Source organism: Pongo abelii, chromosome 16, assembly GCF_028885655.2.
Source record: "Pongo abelii isolate AG06213 chromosome 16, NHGRI_mPonAbe1-v2.0_pri, whole genome shotgun sequence".
NCBI lineage: Eukaryota > Metazoa > Chordata > Mammalia > Primates > Hominidae > Pongo > Pongo abelii.
Genome location: NC_072001.2, coordinates 23,423,912 through 23,439,394, shown reverse-complemented (window position 1 = coordinate 23,439,394; position 15,483 = coordinate 23,423,912). Strand labels below are relative to the sequence as shown.

Sequence of the window (15,483 nt, the reverse complement as noted above, 5' to 3'; positions counted from 1 at the left end):
TTCCCTGATGGTTTTTTGAAAACCCCAGTTGAAGATCTTTACCTATATTAATAATTTTATTAGAGGTTACAAAATGAAGACTTTCAGATTTTATTATTTTCTCTATTTTTATTAAGTGATAGTCTCTTTCATTAACTGGACTCTATTATTGTCCTGAAATACTTGAAAGGCAGAATAAGTGCTTCTTTCTTTCCCATTAATTACCAATTGTAACATTAAGGAGTTCATTAGTAGTTGTTTTAATTGGAGACATTAGAGCAGTCTTTTTCCCCTGCCTTTGAATTATTGTTGTGGACTTATCAATATTATAGCTTCAGTGTATCTCAGTCAACTTCATTTTTTTCTTTATTTAATTTTGGTTAAATATACATATATATAAAACATTTTATTATTTTATTTTATTTTATTTTATTTTATTTTTTTGAGAGAGAGAGTCTCACTCTCGCCCAGGCTGGAGTGCAGTGGTATGATCTCGGCTCACTGCAAGCTCCATCTCCCGGATTCACACCTCCTTCTGCCTCAGCCTCCCATGTAGCTGGGACTACAGGTACCCGCCAGCACACCTGGCTAATTTTTTGCATTTTTAGTAGAGACGGGGTTTCACCGTGTTAGCCAGGATGGTCTCGATCTCCTGACCTCGTGATCTGCCCGCCTCGGCCTCCCAAAGTGCTCGGATTATAGGCATGAGCCACAGCGCTGGGCCTGTTTTATCCATTTGTAAGTGTACAGTTCAGTGGCATGAAGCACAGTTACATTGTTGTGCAACCATCTCCACCATCCATCTCAATAATTTTTTTCATCTTTCCAAACTAAAAGTCAATACCCATTAACCAATAACTCCCTTTTCTGCTCAACCCCTGGCAATTGCCATTCTATTTTCTGTCTTAAGAATTTTCTTATTCTGGATACCGCATATACTTGAAATCATATGATATTTGTTCTTTGTGTCTAAGTAATTTCCCTTAGCATACATAATGTCTTCAAGGTTCATCCACTTTTTGTAGCCTTTGTCAGAATTTCATTCCTTTTAAAGTGCATTATTCTTTTTGACACTTAAATTACAACAATTTTGGCCTGTGGACTCTAATTTTATTTTTTGTTCTTAGGTAAGTTCCCGCTGTGAAGAGGAAAGCCTTCTAGCCCGAGGTCGATCTAGTGCTCAGAACAAGCAGGTGGATGAGAATTCTTTGATTTCAACCAAGGAAGAGCTTCCAGTTCTTGAAAGGGAGGCTCTGTAGATCAGGCGCAGTGGCTCACGCCTGTAATCCCAGCACTTTGGGAGGCCGAGGCGGGTGGATCATGAGGTCAGGAGATAGAGACCATCCTGGCTAACATGGTGAAATCCTGTCTCTACTATAAATACAAAAAATTAGCCGGGCATGGTGGCGGGAGCCTGTAGTCCCTGCTACTAGGGAGGCTGAGGCAGGAGAATGGCATGAACCCGGAAGACTGAGCGTGCAGTGAGCGGGGATCCCATGACTGCACTCCAGCCTGGGTGACACAGCAAGACTCTGTCTCAAAAAAAAAAAAAAGGAGGTTCCATTTTTGGAGGGCCCCTTGGCTCAGTCAGAACTTGGAGGTGGACATGCTGAGTTGCCACAGCTGACCTTGTCTGTACCTGTGGCTCCGGGAGTCTCTCCACGGCCTGCCCTTGAGTCTGAGGAATTGCTAGTTAAAACGCCAGGTAAGGTGTGGTTGGGGTCTCAGTATTTGAGCAGATATGATTAGAGGAAGCAGGAGATTTTAGTATGTTTTGATGTAAAGCCAACATTGTATCTATATACAATAAACTACCCCCTTTTGTCCTGGGAAATAGTTACAATGATGGCTAATTAGATATAGTTACTAACTATGAATTGTGGCACGCTATCAAGAAGACATATTTTTGATAACTATGCTCCTTGCTCCAGTGTTGCTCTTCATGATTGTTGATCAGCCACTGTGTAAATTACAACCAGCATAACAGGGCTTCAAGAGGGGCACCGCACATTAGTGGAATAAGCACTGTGCTTCAGGTGCTGGCTCCACCAGTCCTTGTGTTACTTGGGAAGTTGTTTAGTCTCTGAACTTGTTTCCTCATCTATAAAATGGAGATCATAATGTATTAATGTATGATGTTATATACCTGACCACATAGTAATTACCAGTTCATTAGAAGTTAATTACCAGTTACTTCTCACTTGATCATTCTTTATGAATCACCTGGGGAGAGTTGGATCTAAACATATTGTCTCTAATTCACCTTGTAACTATTGAATATTATAGGCAGTCAAGGAATGGGAAGAATCCTCTTTTCTGTACCCCTTTAAATTTTGGATGTAACTTTTTTACATCATCAACAGGAGCTTTTGATGTTGTTCCTTAAAGAAATGATTCCAATTGTGCTTAAACTAGTTGGGTATAATTAAAAAGATTTTTGAAAGAATAGTAAAGATAGTTGTTGTTTCAGTACCTATTATGTGCCAAACTCGATTTATTAAGTCAGCTCTTTTATATAATTCTTGAGTCATCCTATGAATTATCTTTTACCTATTGAATTTTATTTTCTTAGGGGCAGAGCAGAAACTGTAATCGTGGTCCATTTATGACCATTATCCAAGCTCTATTTCACTCCTCCTTATTTTGTCCTCACCAACAATCAGTTGTCATAAAGATAGTTCTGTCCTTTTGATTTCTCCCTTAGTTATTTTGTGATTTAAAGTCAACACACACACATCCCTCACATTAGTTTGTGTTTGCATTGAGAACTGTTTACTTGTTTTGTTTACTAATATTTTATAATCAAATTACCATCCTGCCTCTTCCCATAAGATGATGGAGAAAACATCAAAAACATTGAGATTCACTTTGTGTGGTATACGGATTTTTAAAAAATTAACTTGTGCCCAGTTTCTAAATCATTTAATATAAAGATACATGCGTTTCAGGACTTTATGAAAGTAAACATCAAAGAAAACCAACTAAGAAACTTCTTGAATCCAATGATTTAGACCCTGGATTTATGCCCAAGAAGGGGGACCTTGGCCTTTCTAAAAAGGTATGTTATTTTTGTAAGTTCTAAAAGAAATAAACTCAGGAAATGAGGAATTTTAAAAATGACATTTTGAGTAGTAGTTATAACATTGATGTACATACATATAGAAATTAGTGTGTGTGTCAGCAGGCATACATGATCTGAGATTTCCTACAGGAAAGGCTGTTTTGCAGTTGTGTAACCATGTATGTGTATAAACTGGTTTCAGGTGTCCTTTCCAAGTGAAAAAAATTTTAAAATGCTTTTAAGATTAAGTTTGTGTTTGTTATAATTTCTTTTCTGGGTTCAAATCCTCTTAACTGTTTTCTACTAAACTACTATCTCAAACATCACTAGTCTGCTCTATCCTATTGCCATGTCGTTGTAGCCCTTTTGTTTTTTTTTTTTTTTTTGAGACAGGGTCTGATTCTGTCACCCAGGCTGGAGTGCAGTGGCATAATTTGGGCTCACTGTAATCTCTGCCTCCCAGGCTCCCCAGATAATTTTTTGTATTTTTTTGGTAGAGACGGGGTATCAATTTTTTTGTGTGATTCATACTTTTTGTGTTTTATTCAAGAAATCTAGTGTGATGGCTTAAGCCTATAATCCAGGGATTTAGGGAACCTGAGGCGGCAGGATTGCTTAAGCTCAGGAGTTTGAGACCAGCCTGGGCAATAAAGGAGACCTTGTCTCTACAAAACAAAACACAATGCCAAAAACACCAGAAAACGGCTGTGGTGTTGCGTGTCTGGTCCCAGCTACTCAGAAGGCTGAAGTGGTAGGATGTCTTGAGCCCTGGAGGTCAAGGCTGCAGTGAGCTATGATTGCACTATTGCACTCCACCCTGGGTGACAGAGCAAGACCCTGTCTCAGTCAGTCAATCAATCAGTGAAATCTTTGTGTACCCCATGGACACAAACGTGTTCTTCCTGTGTTTTCTTTTAGGAGCTTTTTGGTTCTGGTTTCACATACAGATCTTTGTTCCATCTTGAATTTTTGAGATGGAGTTTTGTTCTCCCCCATATTGATGTCCAGTTGTTTTACCACCATTTACCAAAAAATCCCTGATATTGGCTGGGTGCGGTGGCTCACACCTGTAATCCCAGCAGTTTGGGAGGCCGAGGCGGGCAGATCACTTGAGGTCAGGAGTTGGAGACCAGCCTGGCCAACATGGTGAAACCCCATCTCTGCTAATAATACAAAAAAAAAAAAAAAAATAGCTGGGTGTCGTGGTGTCTGCCTGTAATCCCAGCTACTTGGGAGGCTGAGACAGGAGAATTGCTGGAACCTGGGAGGCAGAGGTTGTAGTGAGCCGAGGTCATGCCACTGCACTCCAGCCTAGGTGACAGAGCCAGACTCTCTCTCAAAAAAAAAAAAAAAATTCCCTGCTATTTATCCTCACCATCTCTCAGATGCCTAATCTCTTTTAAGTATTAATTATGCTTAATAACTCTTTGTCACTGTTGAATTTTTACTTTTGGGGAGAGGGGATTGCCATTAAATTTGGGATCAGAGCAAGAGAAAATCAGAATTATTGGTTATGGCTAGCACCAAACTCTGGAGAAAAGTGCCTTCTTGTCTGTTTGGGAGTCTGTCCTGCCATCTGACCTGGCCTACTTCATTGTTGAAGTCCTGGTTACTCTGAGGTATATTTTGTCATAAGGCTAAAGCCATGATTCAGTTCCATTTTAGTTTACCAGGCACACCACCACCCTGTCTGCAGGTGGATTAATCAGTAACAGAATGAGAGATGATCTGTTCTGGTAGTGCTTTAAGGGTACTCTGGCTGAATGTATATCCACACTAGGCTCTATATACACAGTAAGTCACTGGAATCTTAGTCACATCCTCTAAGAAGTTCTTTGGTCTTTTTCATTCTAAACAGAACAGTTTGATTTTTATTCATATGGTATGATTCTTGTGTGTGTGCGTGGGTGGGTGGGTGTGTGTGTGTGTGTGTGCTGTTAATTTTTATTTTAATTTATAAAATTGATCAGAATAGAAATGAGAATATTTCCTGCATTATTCTCTGACTGTAGTTTGGGGAGCATTGTAATTATTTTATTCCACAGCTTTTGGGTAACTGTTAAAGAATGAACTAATTTGTTATCTAAATGAAATGATTGGTATTTAAAGAAAATTGCGGAAATGTATTTTGTGGATTTGTCTAGGAGTCTCGTTTTGTTGAATTGGATACCTAACATTTGCCCATTCATTTTACTTCACTTGGTTAGACTTCTGATATATACTGAACATGAGGAGAATTGCAGTCTTATGATTTATTAATATGATAAAATGAGCATTGAGAAATTCACAGCTGTATTTTATCTTGTTTTAGTCCCAAACATTAGGAACTCTACAGCAAGAATGGCCTTTATTTTTTATTTATTGATTTATTTGAAATGGAGTTTTGCTCTTGTTGCCCAGGCAGGATGCAATGGCGTGATCTTGGCTCACCACAACCTCCGCGTCCCAGGTTCAAGTGATTCTCCTACCCCAGCCTCCCGAGTAGCTGGGATTACAGGGATGTGCCACCATGCCCGGCTAATTTTTTGTATTTTTAGTAGAGACGGGGTTTCTCCATGGTAGTCAGGCTGGTCTCGAACTCCCGACCTCAGGTGATCCACCTGCCTCACCCTCCCAACATGCTGGGATTACAGTCGTGAGCCACCATGCCCGGACAGAAGGGCCTTTATTGTATTGACTTTTTGTGACCACTAAATGTTGTTTTACAGTTATGATGAGGAATATTATCATTCTTGTAGGAAAAGACATTTGCTTGGGTTGAACTAATTCATACAAGTACAAGTATTAGTAGTGGGTGAATAAAATGTCCGTTGATTAGACTCCTGATGTTGAGTATTTGTTTTGAGTTTTAATGTTGCTTTAATTTGGATTAATCTGAAGTCATTTTAAGTTGGAATGCCATTCAGTATTTCAGAACTGTTTAATGTACAGTTCACCAAGTAAACAGGTCTGTGTCAAATCTAATAGCTGTGAACACAATTGTAGGAAGATGGATTATTTTTCTTTTTTTTTGAGACTTGCTCTGTCTCCAGGCTGGAGCTCAGTGATGCAATCTTGGCTCAATGCAACCTCCACCTCCTGGGCTCAAACAATTCTGCCTCAGCCTCCCGAGTAGCTGGGATTACAGGCATGTGCCCCCGCACCTAGCTAATTTTTGTATTTTTAGTAGAAACGGGGTTTCACCATGTTGGCCATGGTTGGTCAAGCTGGATTCAAACTCCTGACCTCAGATGATCTGTCCCCCTTGGCCTCCCAAAGTGCTGAGATTACAGGCATGAGCCACCGTGCCTGGCCAGGAAGATGGATTTTAAGTACAGGGTGCAGTGCAATAACATTGAACCTGTGGGTCTCTGGGTACATACCCCTTCTCTTTCTCCACTTCAGTCACAGAAAGCATAGTGTATTCACAGAAAGCATTGTGTACCTAGTCTATATAGTCTGTATGTTGGCAATCTCTGGCCAGTCTTTATTGTGGTGTTCACAGGTCTGTTGGAGTTTTTTTTGTTGTTGCTTTTTTTTAATTTTTGTTTTTGTTTCTGTTTTTTTGAGATGGAGTCTCTCTCCTTGCCCAGGCTGGAGTGCAATGGTGCGATCTCGGCTCACTGCAACCTCCTCCCTCCGGGTTCAAGCAATTCTCCTGCCTCAGTCTCCCAAGTAGCTGGGATTACAGACATGTGCCATCATGCCCGGTTAATTTTGCATTTTTAGTAGTGACGGGGTTTCTCCATGTTGGTCAGGCTGGTCTTGAACTCCCAACCTCAGGTGATCCACCCGCCTCAGCCTCCCAAAGTGCTAGGATTACAGATGTGAGCCACCGTGCCCAGTCTGTTGGAGCATTTTTAAATCTGATTCCTTTTCCCCCTGAAGTTTCTGTTTAACCGTTTACTGTGGTCATGTTGATTTTTTTAATTGCTAAAACAAGTCAAAAGTGTATATCCATAGCAGCTGACAATTTAGACTTTGGCATATAAGGTAAAGGGTTTATTTTTTTCATTCATCTGTAAATGGTGTTGTTTTCACTTATTTGTAGTGCTTAAGAAGCTGGTCACCTGGAGAATGGAATAACTGAATCTTGTGCCACATCTTTTTCAAAAGATTTTGGTGGAGGTGAGTATTTTTGAGATTTAAAGAATGTAATACAGTAGTAAGTTTGAAGCACTTTGTCCATTAACCACAAAAAATGTTTCATATGTAAGCCAGACCAGTGAGGTACAAGTTTTCAAACTGGTTTGCCCAAAATCTGCTTCCTGAAACAGATAAAATATTCATAAATTGAACATCTACTCTACCAGGACTTTTAGTAGGAATGCTACCTGTAATCTCTCTAAAGCATTACAGAGAGTTCGGTTATTATCTATAGTATTCCTGTTTTATAGAAGAAAAGTGAAGATGAACAAGGTAGCAAGGTCAGGGAACTAAATCCACACCTGACCAATTTCATGGTCATACTCCTGTCTTCTTATCCACCCCAGGTTTCCTCCTTGCCACTTCTGTCTTCCACTCTTCATTTGTCTGCCAAAGCCATTTATTGATTAGTGTCATTTTTGAAATGTTATTCCAAATTTGAGCACACTGCAGCAGACATGATCTGCCAGCAAAGAGTATCATGGAGGCAAGATTATTTTTCATGTGACCTACGATTATTAAATTTTCTAACAAGTAAATAGCAATATGTTAGCTTATTTAGCCATGTGGCAATTGTAATCCCATAGGTTGGTCAATTTTCTTGTAAGATTTAAAAATAGGCTGCTTTCAAAAGAATATCAGGCCGATCATGGTGGGCCACAACTGCAATGCCAGCACTTTGGGAGGCTGAGATAAGAGGATCACTTGAGGCCAGGTGTTCCACCCAGACCAGGCTTGGCACTTAGTGAGACCCTGTCTCTATCTACAATTTAAAAAACATCAGCTAGGCATGGTGGTGTATGTCTGTAGTCACAGCTGCTTGTTAAGCTGATGTGGGAGGATCCCTTGAGTCCTAGAGGTTAAGGCTACAGTGAGCTGTTGCTCACAGCAGGCACTGTAGCCTGGGCAACAGTGAGAGACCATGTGTCTTAAAATAATAGTAGTAATAATAATATCATCAGCTCTTTTCCTATACTTTTATATTTCATTTTAAAAATAAAACTTAAAACATGAACTTTATCCATTATAAATTTTGTGTAAGTGTTCCAGCTTATGAGAATTTCAAACCTTTCTGTTGTGCTCACATTAAGTTGTCTTATAGTGTTAGGCTGCGAGCAGTTTTGATGGCAGAGCTTCTCCAGCTCAAATCAGGCAGTCAAAAAAAGAGCTCACTGAGGCAGTCTTCAAAACTCCAGCTTTCATATTGTTAACTAGCAGAAATATCCTGGAATGTTTTATGAAATACCTCTTACATTCCTCTTTGTGTTTCTATAACACAGTTGAAATGTGTTTAATGGAAAGTGCAGGAGGGACTAGAAGAATTTCTTTTTTTTTTTTTGGTTTGAGACAGAGTCTGGCTCTGTCGACCAGGCTGCAGTACAGTGGCACGATCTCGGCTCACTGCAGCGTCCGCCTTCTGGGTTCAAGCGATTCTCCTGCCTCAGCCCCCTGAGTAGCTGGGACTACCGGTGTACTCCACCATGCCCGGCTAATTTGTTTTGTATTTTTAGTAGAGACAGGGTTTCACCATGTTGGCCAGATGGTCTCAATCTCCTGACCTCGTGATCTGCCTGCCTCAGCCTCCCAAAGTGATGGGATTACAGGCGTGAGCCACTGTGCCCGGCCTCAACTCTCCATCTTAATCCTTTTTTTCTTTTTTTTCTTCTTGAGATGGAGTTTCGCTCTTGTTACCCAGGCTGAGTGTGGTGGCGTGATCTTGGCTTACTGCAACCTCTCCCTCCTGGTTTCAAGTGATTCTCCTGCCTCAGCCTCCTGAGTAGCTGGGATTACAGGCATGCACCACCATGCCTGGCTAATTTTGTATTTTTAGTAGAGATGGGGTTTCACTATGTTGGTCAGGCTGGTCTTGAATTCCTGGCCTCATGTGATCTGCCGGCCTCAGCCTCCCAAAATGCTGGGATTACAGGCTTGAGCCACGGTGCCCAGCCCTTAATCCTTAAATCATATAGTGATTGATATTATTGTCTCCAATCTTGAAGCCTAGGGAGTGCTATCTTTTCATAACTAGTAAAATGCATTTCCACTTCATCTATAGGATTTAATTCCTTTGAGGAACTACAAGATTTGTCATTTCAATCACATAAATTAAAATTTCTGTAATAACCTATACACTTACTATTTAATCTGTATGAGGGAGAAGTTACATATATGTAGCCATTTCCCAACTAGTTATGTCATGATGAGTTAGTCTCAATTCTTATTTCCCCCATTTTCCTAATCCATAAAGCTGGAGAATTAAATGAGTTTTAAGGTTGGTTTTTATTCTAATAATAGGATAAGAGATTTTGGACATGTGTGTTATTAGCCAGCAGATAGCACCTATTTTCCTGTCATAGGCACTATCAAGATATTTGACAAACCAAGGACGGGAAAACGACAGAGGCATGCTGCAGCCAAGATGCAATGCAAAAAAGTGAAAAATGATGACTCATCAAAAGAGATTCCGTGCTCAGAGGTATTACTCAGTTCCTGGTCTCTTCACCTTCTAAAGAGAAGCTACTTTTCACACCAGAGGCCACATCCCTGTTTCCCTTGAGTTTTCTTAAGAACACTATTCTACCGAAGTGGCTCATGGCCACAAGGCATCCTGGAGGAAAAGTAGAGCCTTATCCTAATAATAAGGCAAGGCACGTATTGCAACTGTCAATATGGTCTTTTTAAAAGATCATCACATCCTGTGCTGTAGGTGTCCAATCAAGTATATGTGTTTCATCGTTAAGTAAACTTGTAAAACCAGAGAGCACAATATCAACTCAACATGTGACCTGAAGGAACTTAGATACTGCCCTATAAATGTTGAGACTGGCCAGGCACTGTGGCTCACGCCTGTTATCCCAGCACTTTGGGAGGCCGAGGCGGGTAAATAACTTGAGGTTGAGAGTTTAAGACCAGCCTTGCCAACATGGTGAAACCTCATCTCTACTAGCAATACAAAAATTAGCTGACTGGTGGTGTGCACCTGTAATTCCAGCTAATCAGGCAGAGGCACAAGAATCGCTTGAACCCATGAGGCAGAGGTTGCAGTGAGCTGAAATCATGCCACTGCACCCAGCCTGGGTGACAGAGTGAGACTCTGTTTCAAAAGAAAAAAGTTGAGACTGCTGGCTGGTCGTTGTGGCTCATGCCACTCAGCTCTTTGGGAGGCTGAGGTGGGAGGATCATTTGAGAACAAGGTTTCAAGACCAACCTGGGAAATACAATGAGACTTTGTCTCTATTTAAGTAAAAAAAAAAGTTGAGACTGCTGTGATCAGCGGGAAGATTTACTTGCTTATTTTTTGAGACCATCAGCCACTTAATCTTAGGACAATTTTTATGAATATCGACCTTCAGGAAACAAAAGATTTAAAACCATTTCCTTGTAAAGCATCAGTGCAATCATGGATATGACCTTTGGGTTTCCAACTCAGGTTAAAAGAGAGTTAGAAGTCAGGTCAGCATCACACATTATGATGCAGAATGTTTCTTTCCAGGACGATTTGAATAGAATGCCCAAGAGGGGCATTATTTAGGAAACACTGACCTTGGAAGGACAAATAAGTAATCAAATAAACTTAAGAATGTTTTCTCTCCCTTAGTGAAACCTTAAAATGGAACAGCTCAGAAAGTTCCAGTGGAACAAACAGCCTGAGAGCAGTTAGTGGCAGGGCATGAGGCGCCCACTACCCGCCCAATCACAGCAGGGTTAGAACTAACGTTGCATGCAGTCCCCCGAGTGATTGGCTGAACATCTGTAAGTGCTTAATGGCTAGACAAATAGCCCAGAGGGAGGGGGTCAAATGGAAGAGACATCAATAATACAGATGTGGGACATTGTTTTTTCTTTGCAAGGGAGAACTAATGCCTCACAGGACGGCCACAAGCCCCAAGGAGACTGTTGAGGAAGGTGTAGAACACGATCCTCGGATGGCTGCCTCTAACACAATGCAGGGTGAACGTGGTGGAGGAGCTGCACTCAAGGAGAATGTTTGACAGGTAGAGAAATATTTGCCCACTTGTGTTTTCATTGCACGTTCATCTTTAAAGGGAAACCCACTCCATCTCTTTATGATGGTTTCTTGGTAGAATAACAGTGCTTTTGGATGATTCCAGTAGAGTCACTTTCTTTAAGGATTTGACCCTTTTTTCTTCCCACAAAGAAAGATACTTGGAGAAATAGTTTAGTGTTGGTGAACCACCTGCCCTTAAGGCCTGTGAAGGAATATATGCCGTGAAGCAAGTCTGAGATGGAATATGTGAATCTCTGGTGGCTTATTTAAATATAATTCTCCAGTACTTCTCATGGTGTCAGAATCTTTGGGTTTGTAAGGAACTTTTCAAGGGTAATTTTAGTTTTGAGATATTTTTCCTTTAACGTGGTGACTTTAGAAAGCCTATCATCTATATTTTATTTATTTAATAACTATTTATCCAGTATTTCCTATGTATGAAGTATTGTTCCAAGCACTTTATAAATATTACATTATTTAGTCATTGTAATCATCTCATAAGTAGAGTTCTGTGATTATCCCCATTTTGCAGATGAGGAACTAAATTACAGACAGGATAAATAGCTTGCTTATATTCACGAGAGAAGCCTGGCCGTCTGGATATGGAGTCTCCCTCTCCTTTTTTTAACCTTTAAGCTCCGTTGGACTTGGTTGGTTTAGAGTCTTAACCATTGTGCTGGATTGCCTCTCTGTGAGATAGGGGATTCCACTTTATTGTTAAAGAGCCTTTAAGTCTTTGTGAGTAGAGTCAATGACCATTCGAATTTTTTTTTTAATGGTCTTGATGTACCTATGTAATTCTTAAAATTTGGTGTATAAAAACTTGAAGATAGGCAATGCGCAGTGGCTCATACCTACAATCACAGTGCTTTTGGAAGCTGAGGCAGCAGGATTGCTTGAGGCCAGGAGTTCTAAACCAGCCTGGGCAACACAGTGAGACCCCTGTCTCTATTTTTAAAAAATTTGTCTTTTTTTAAAAATTAGCCAGCTGCATTGGCTCATACCTGTAGCCCAAGAGGTCAAGATTACAGACTTTTAAATAAACAAAAAACTTGAGGATATTAGTTCTTTTTTAAGTTGAAACCATAGGCCGAGCACAGCACTAATCTCAGCACTTTGGGAGGCTGAGGTGGGTGGATCATTCGAGCCCAGGAATTTGAGACCAGCCTGGGCAACATGGTAAAACCCTGTCTCTGCCAAAAATATAAAAATTAGCCAGGCATGACAGTGCATGCCTGTAGTTCCCCTACTGGGAGACTGAGGTCATTGGATCACCTGAAGCTGGGGAGGTAGAGGCTTTAGTGAGCCATGGTCATGCCACTGCACTCCCACCTGGGTGACCGAGTGAGACCCTATCGCATAAATAATAAATAGTAATAGATAAATAAGTTGAGATCTCTAAAAAAGTAAACTCAGACCAGAAAATGTTATCGTGGCCAATATAATTTCAATTGAATTTCTTTGCCTGTTATCTTCACTATTACATACTTGGACCAGATCCCAAACAACAGTGTTAATCATCAAAAACAGTTATGCCCATTATTTACTTAGTGAGACAGGTCAGAGTGTAAATACATTTTGCAAACATCATTTAATAAAAAGATTAAAGGTAAGGTGACCCTGTGGTCCTGGCTTGTCTGGATCGGTCTTTGTGTAGGTCCCTTGTTCTGTCATAATTTATTAATAGCACTTCCTTTCACTCTCAAGTGTCCCAGTTTGAAAGATCAATTACATGGTTATCCCAGTTGAAGAATTAGTCTATAACATTTAGTTAATGCAAAAATGTTGTTTCTAATTCACATTGTAATGAACATTTTCCTATTTAAGTGCTGAAGGTCAGTTTTTTTTCACTATATATAAAAACTTATGTTATTGGCACTCTGAATATGCGAAGTACAATGTATAATGCTATTTTTCAATTTTTACATGTGAATAGTAGATAATGGGGAGTCAGACATTTGAGGATAGCTCAGACTATAGGTTGATAAAGTCCCTGGGGTCCCCTATCAATTCTAGCCTACCTCTCTAACCTTTCTCCCTAAAGCTGTCCTAGTTAGTTTTTTATTTAAGCTTTAATTCTTAAGTGATCAAGACCTATTCTGTTTCTATGAGTTCTTGAAGCTAAAACTTATTTAGTCACCTTTCCCCTTGTTTGCCTTTCATAGTAGTACAAGGCTTTAAAAAATATTTGGGCTGGGTGCAGTGGCTCACACCTGTAATTCCAGCACTTTTGGAGGCTGAGGTGGGTAGATCATGAGGTCAGGAGTTCGAGACCAGCCTGGCCAACATGGTGAAACCCCTCTCTACTAGAAATACAAAAATTAGCCAGGCGTGGTGGCGCGTGCCTGTAATCCCAGCTACTCCGGAGGCTGAGGCAGGAGAATCACTTGAACCTGGTCAGCAGAGGTTGCAGTGAGCCGAGATTGCACCATTGCAGTCCAGCCTGGGCGATAGAGCAAGACTCTCTCAAAAAAAAAAAAAAAGTACATAAATCTTACAGTGTTTTATAATGACAGATGCCTGTTGTTATTTCCTAAGCCCCTGTCTTAAGTGAGGCCCTATCTTAGCTGAGATTATTTCAGAAAAGTGATCTCTCTCTGGGATGGTTCTAGATGTGTCCCAAAAGGGCTGTTCAGACCTTGATGGGAGCTCTTTTGGAACTTTATGGCCCAAGTCTAGCTAGCCAGTGTCTGTTGCTTGAACCATTCAGTAGCTTTCTGGTTTATCTCTATGCTCTTTTCTGACCTTTCTACTCTTGAACTCGTTTTCTGTGTAGCAGTCAGAACAACCTTTTTAAAAATGAATACCTGATTTTAGCTTTCCTTTGGCAAAGCTCTCCAATGGTACACCTTTGTAACTAGAATAAAATCTACAACTACAGGCCCTTGCCTCTTTCTCACCTCATTTTTTGCCACTTTTAACCTTTGTTTATTTTAACCCACTGACACTGGTTTTACTCTTCATTCTCAAACATGGAAAAACAGATAGATGTTTTCTTTCTCTTAACAGAATTGTGAAAAATCAGGTGAGCTGCTGTTATGTGAGGCTCAGTGCTGCGGGGCTTTCCACCTGGAGTGCCTTGGATTGACTGAGATGCCAAGAGGAAAATTTATCTGCAATGAATGTCACACACAGGTAAAGTAGATATCAAATGGTCTTCCTCCAAAGAAAGTTTGAATTTTAAGTTTTCCTTTTTTTTTTTATTATACTTTAAGTTTTAGGGTACATGTGCACAACGTGCAGGTTTGTTACATATGTATACATGTGCCATGTTGGTGTGCTGCACCCATTAACTCTTCATTTAACATTAGGTATATCTCCTAATGCTATCCCTCTCCCCTCCCCTCTGAATTTTATTGGAGACACTTTCCTGTGGCAACACTGGGCTAGTTGTTACACATATAGAAATGGTGCTGTGGGGTCACTGCTTTCAGAAAAGTTACCAAGTGAATAATAAGTGGGTGGCATAATACAGTGCAAAAAGCATTGTGTTGGTGATACATTTAGAGTGTAATGTAAGCAAAGATGAGCTAATGCTATAGAGGAAGAGATCTGTGTTTAGCTTTAAGAGAGAAAGAGAAAATGGTGTCGGGAGGGGAAGGGCAGAAGGTCCAGTAAAGAAAGTGTGTAAAACATTTGGGGAATATAGAATACAGGCCAATGTGTTTAGAGTTTAGGATATTTTAGTTAAGAGGCATAGGCAGTAACTAAGAGGGCTTCTTGGTTACTGGTAATGTTTTATATTTCTTAATCTGCATAGTGATTACATGAGCATGTTTACTTCATCAACTATACTCTTAGGATGTGTGTGCTTCATGGTGTGTACATCATACATCAATAAAAATATGTACCAAAAAAGTAAAAAGATAATAGATTGGGTTAGAAAATAGGAATAGTCAGCTGAGACCTGCTGGTAAAGCCCTTCATAAAGCTGTGCTAAGTAAAATGTCCTTTTTTTTTTTTTTTTTAAGAGATGAGGTCTTGTGGTCCAGGTTGGAGTGCAGTGGCGTGATCAGAGCTCATCGTAGTCTTGAGCTCCTGGGCTCAAGCAGTCCTCCTAACTCAGCTTCCCAAGTAGCTGGGACTACAGCCACTTGCCACCATGCCTGGGTAATATTTTTTTACTTTTATTGAGAAGGGGGTCTTACTATGTTGCCCAGGCTGGAAAGTGTTCTCTCTCTCTCTCTCTTTTTTTTTTAGCATGATATGTAGACATTACAGCATGTAAACTGAAGAAATCAGGGCTGAGGTATGGATCTTATGCCTGTAAGTCATTGAAGCCGCACATATAGATCATACTTCCCAAAGA

The 15,483-nt window shown here is 40.3% G+C and overlaps 1 protein-coding gene across 2 annotated transcripts in view; it reads left to right on the top strand.

Moving 5' to 3' along the window:
* LOC103889271 (histone-lysine N-methyltransferase, H3 lysine-36 specific-like) overlaps positions 1-15,483 on the top strand; it is a 67,206-nt gene that overhangs the window by 25,615 nt on the left and 26,108 nt on the right. The window contains exon 4 of one of the 2 annotated variants that reach the window (XM_063716493.1): positions 1,107-1,257. The exons of the other annotated variant lie outside the window; for it this stretch is intronic. Within the exon in view, the coding sequence (XP_063572563.1) occupies positions 1,107-1,238 (132 nt within the window). The 3' untranslated portion in view covers positions 1,239-1,257. Of the gene's footprint in view, positions 1-1,106; positions 1,258-15,483 lie in introns of those variants that run through there. 2 annotated transcript variants of the gene reach the window in all.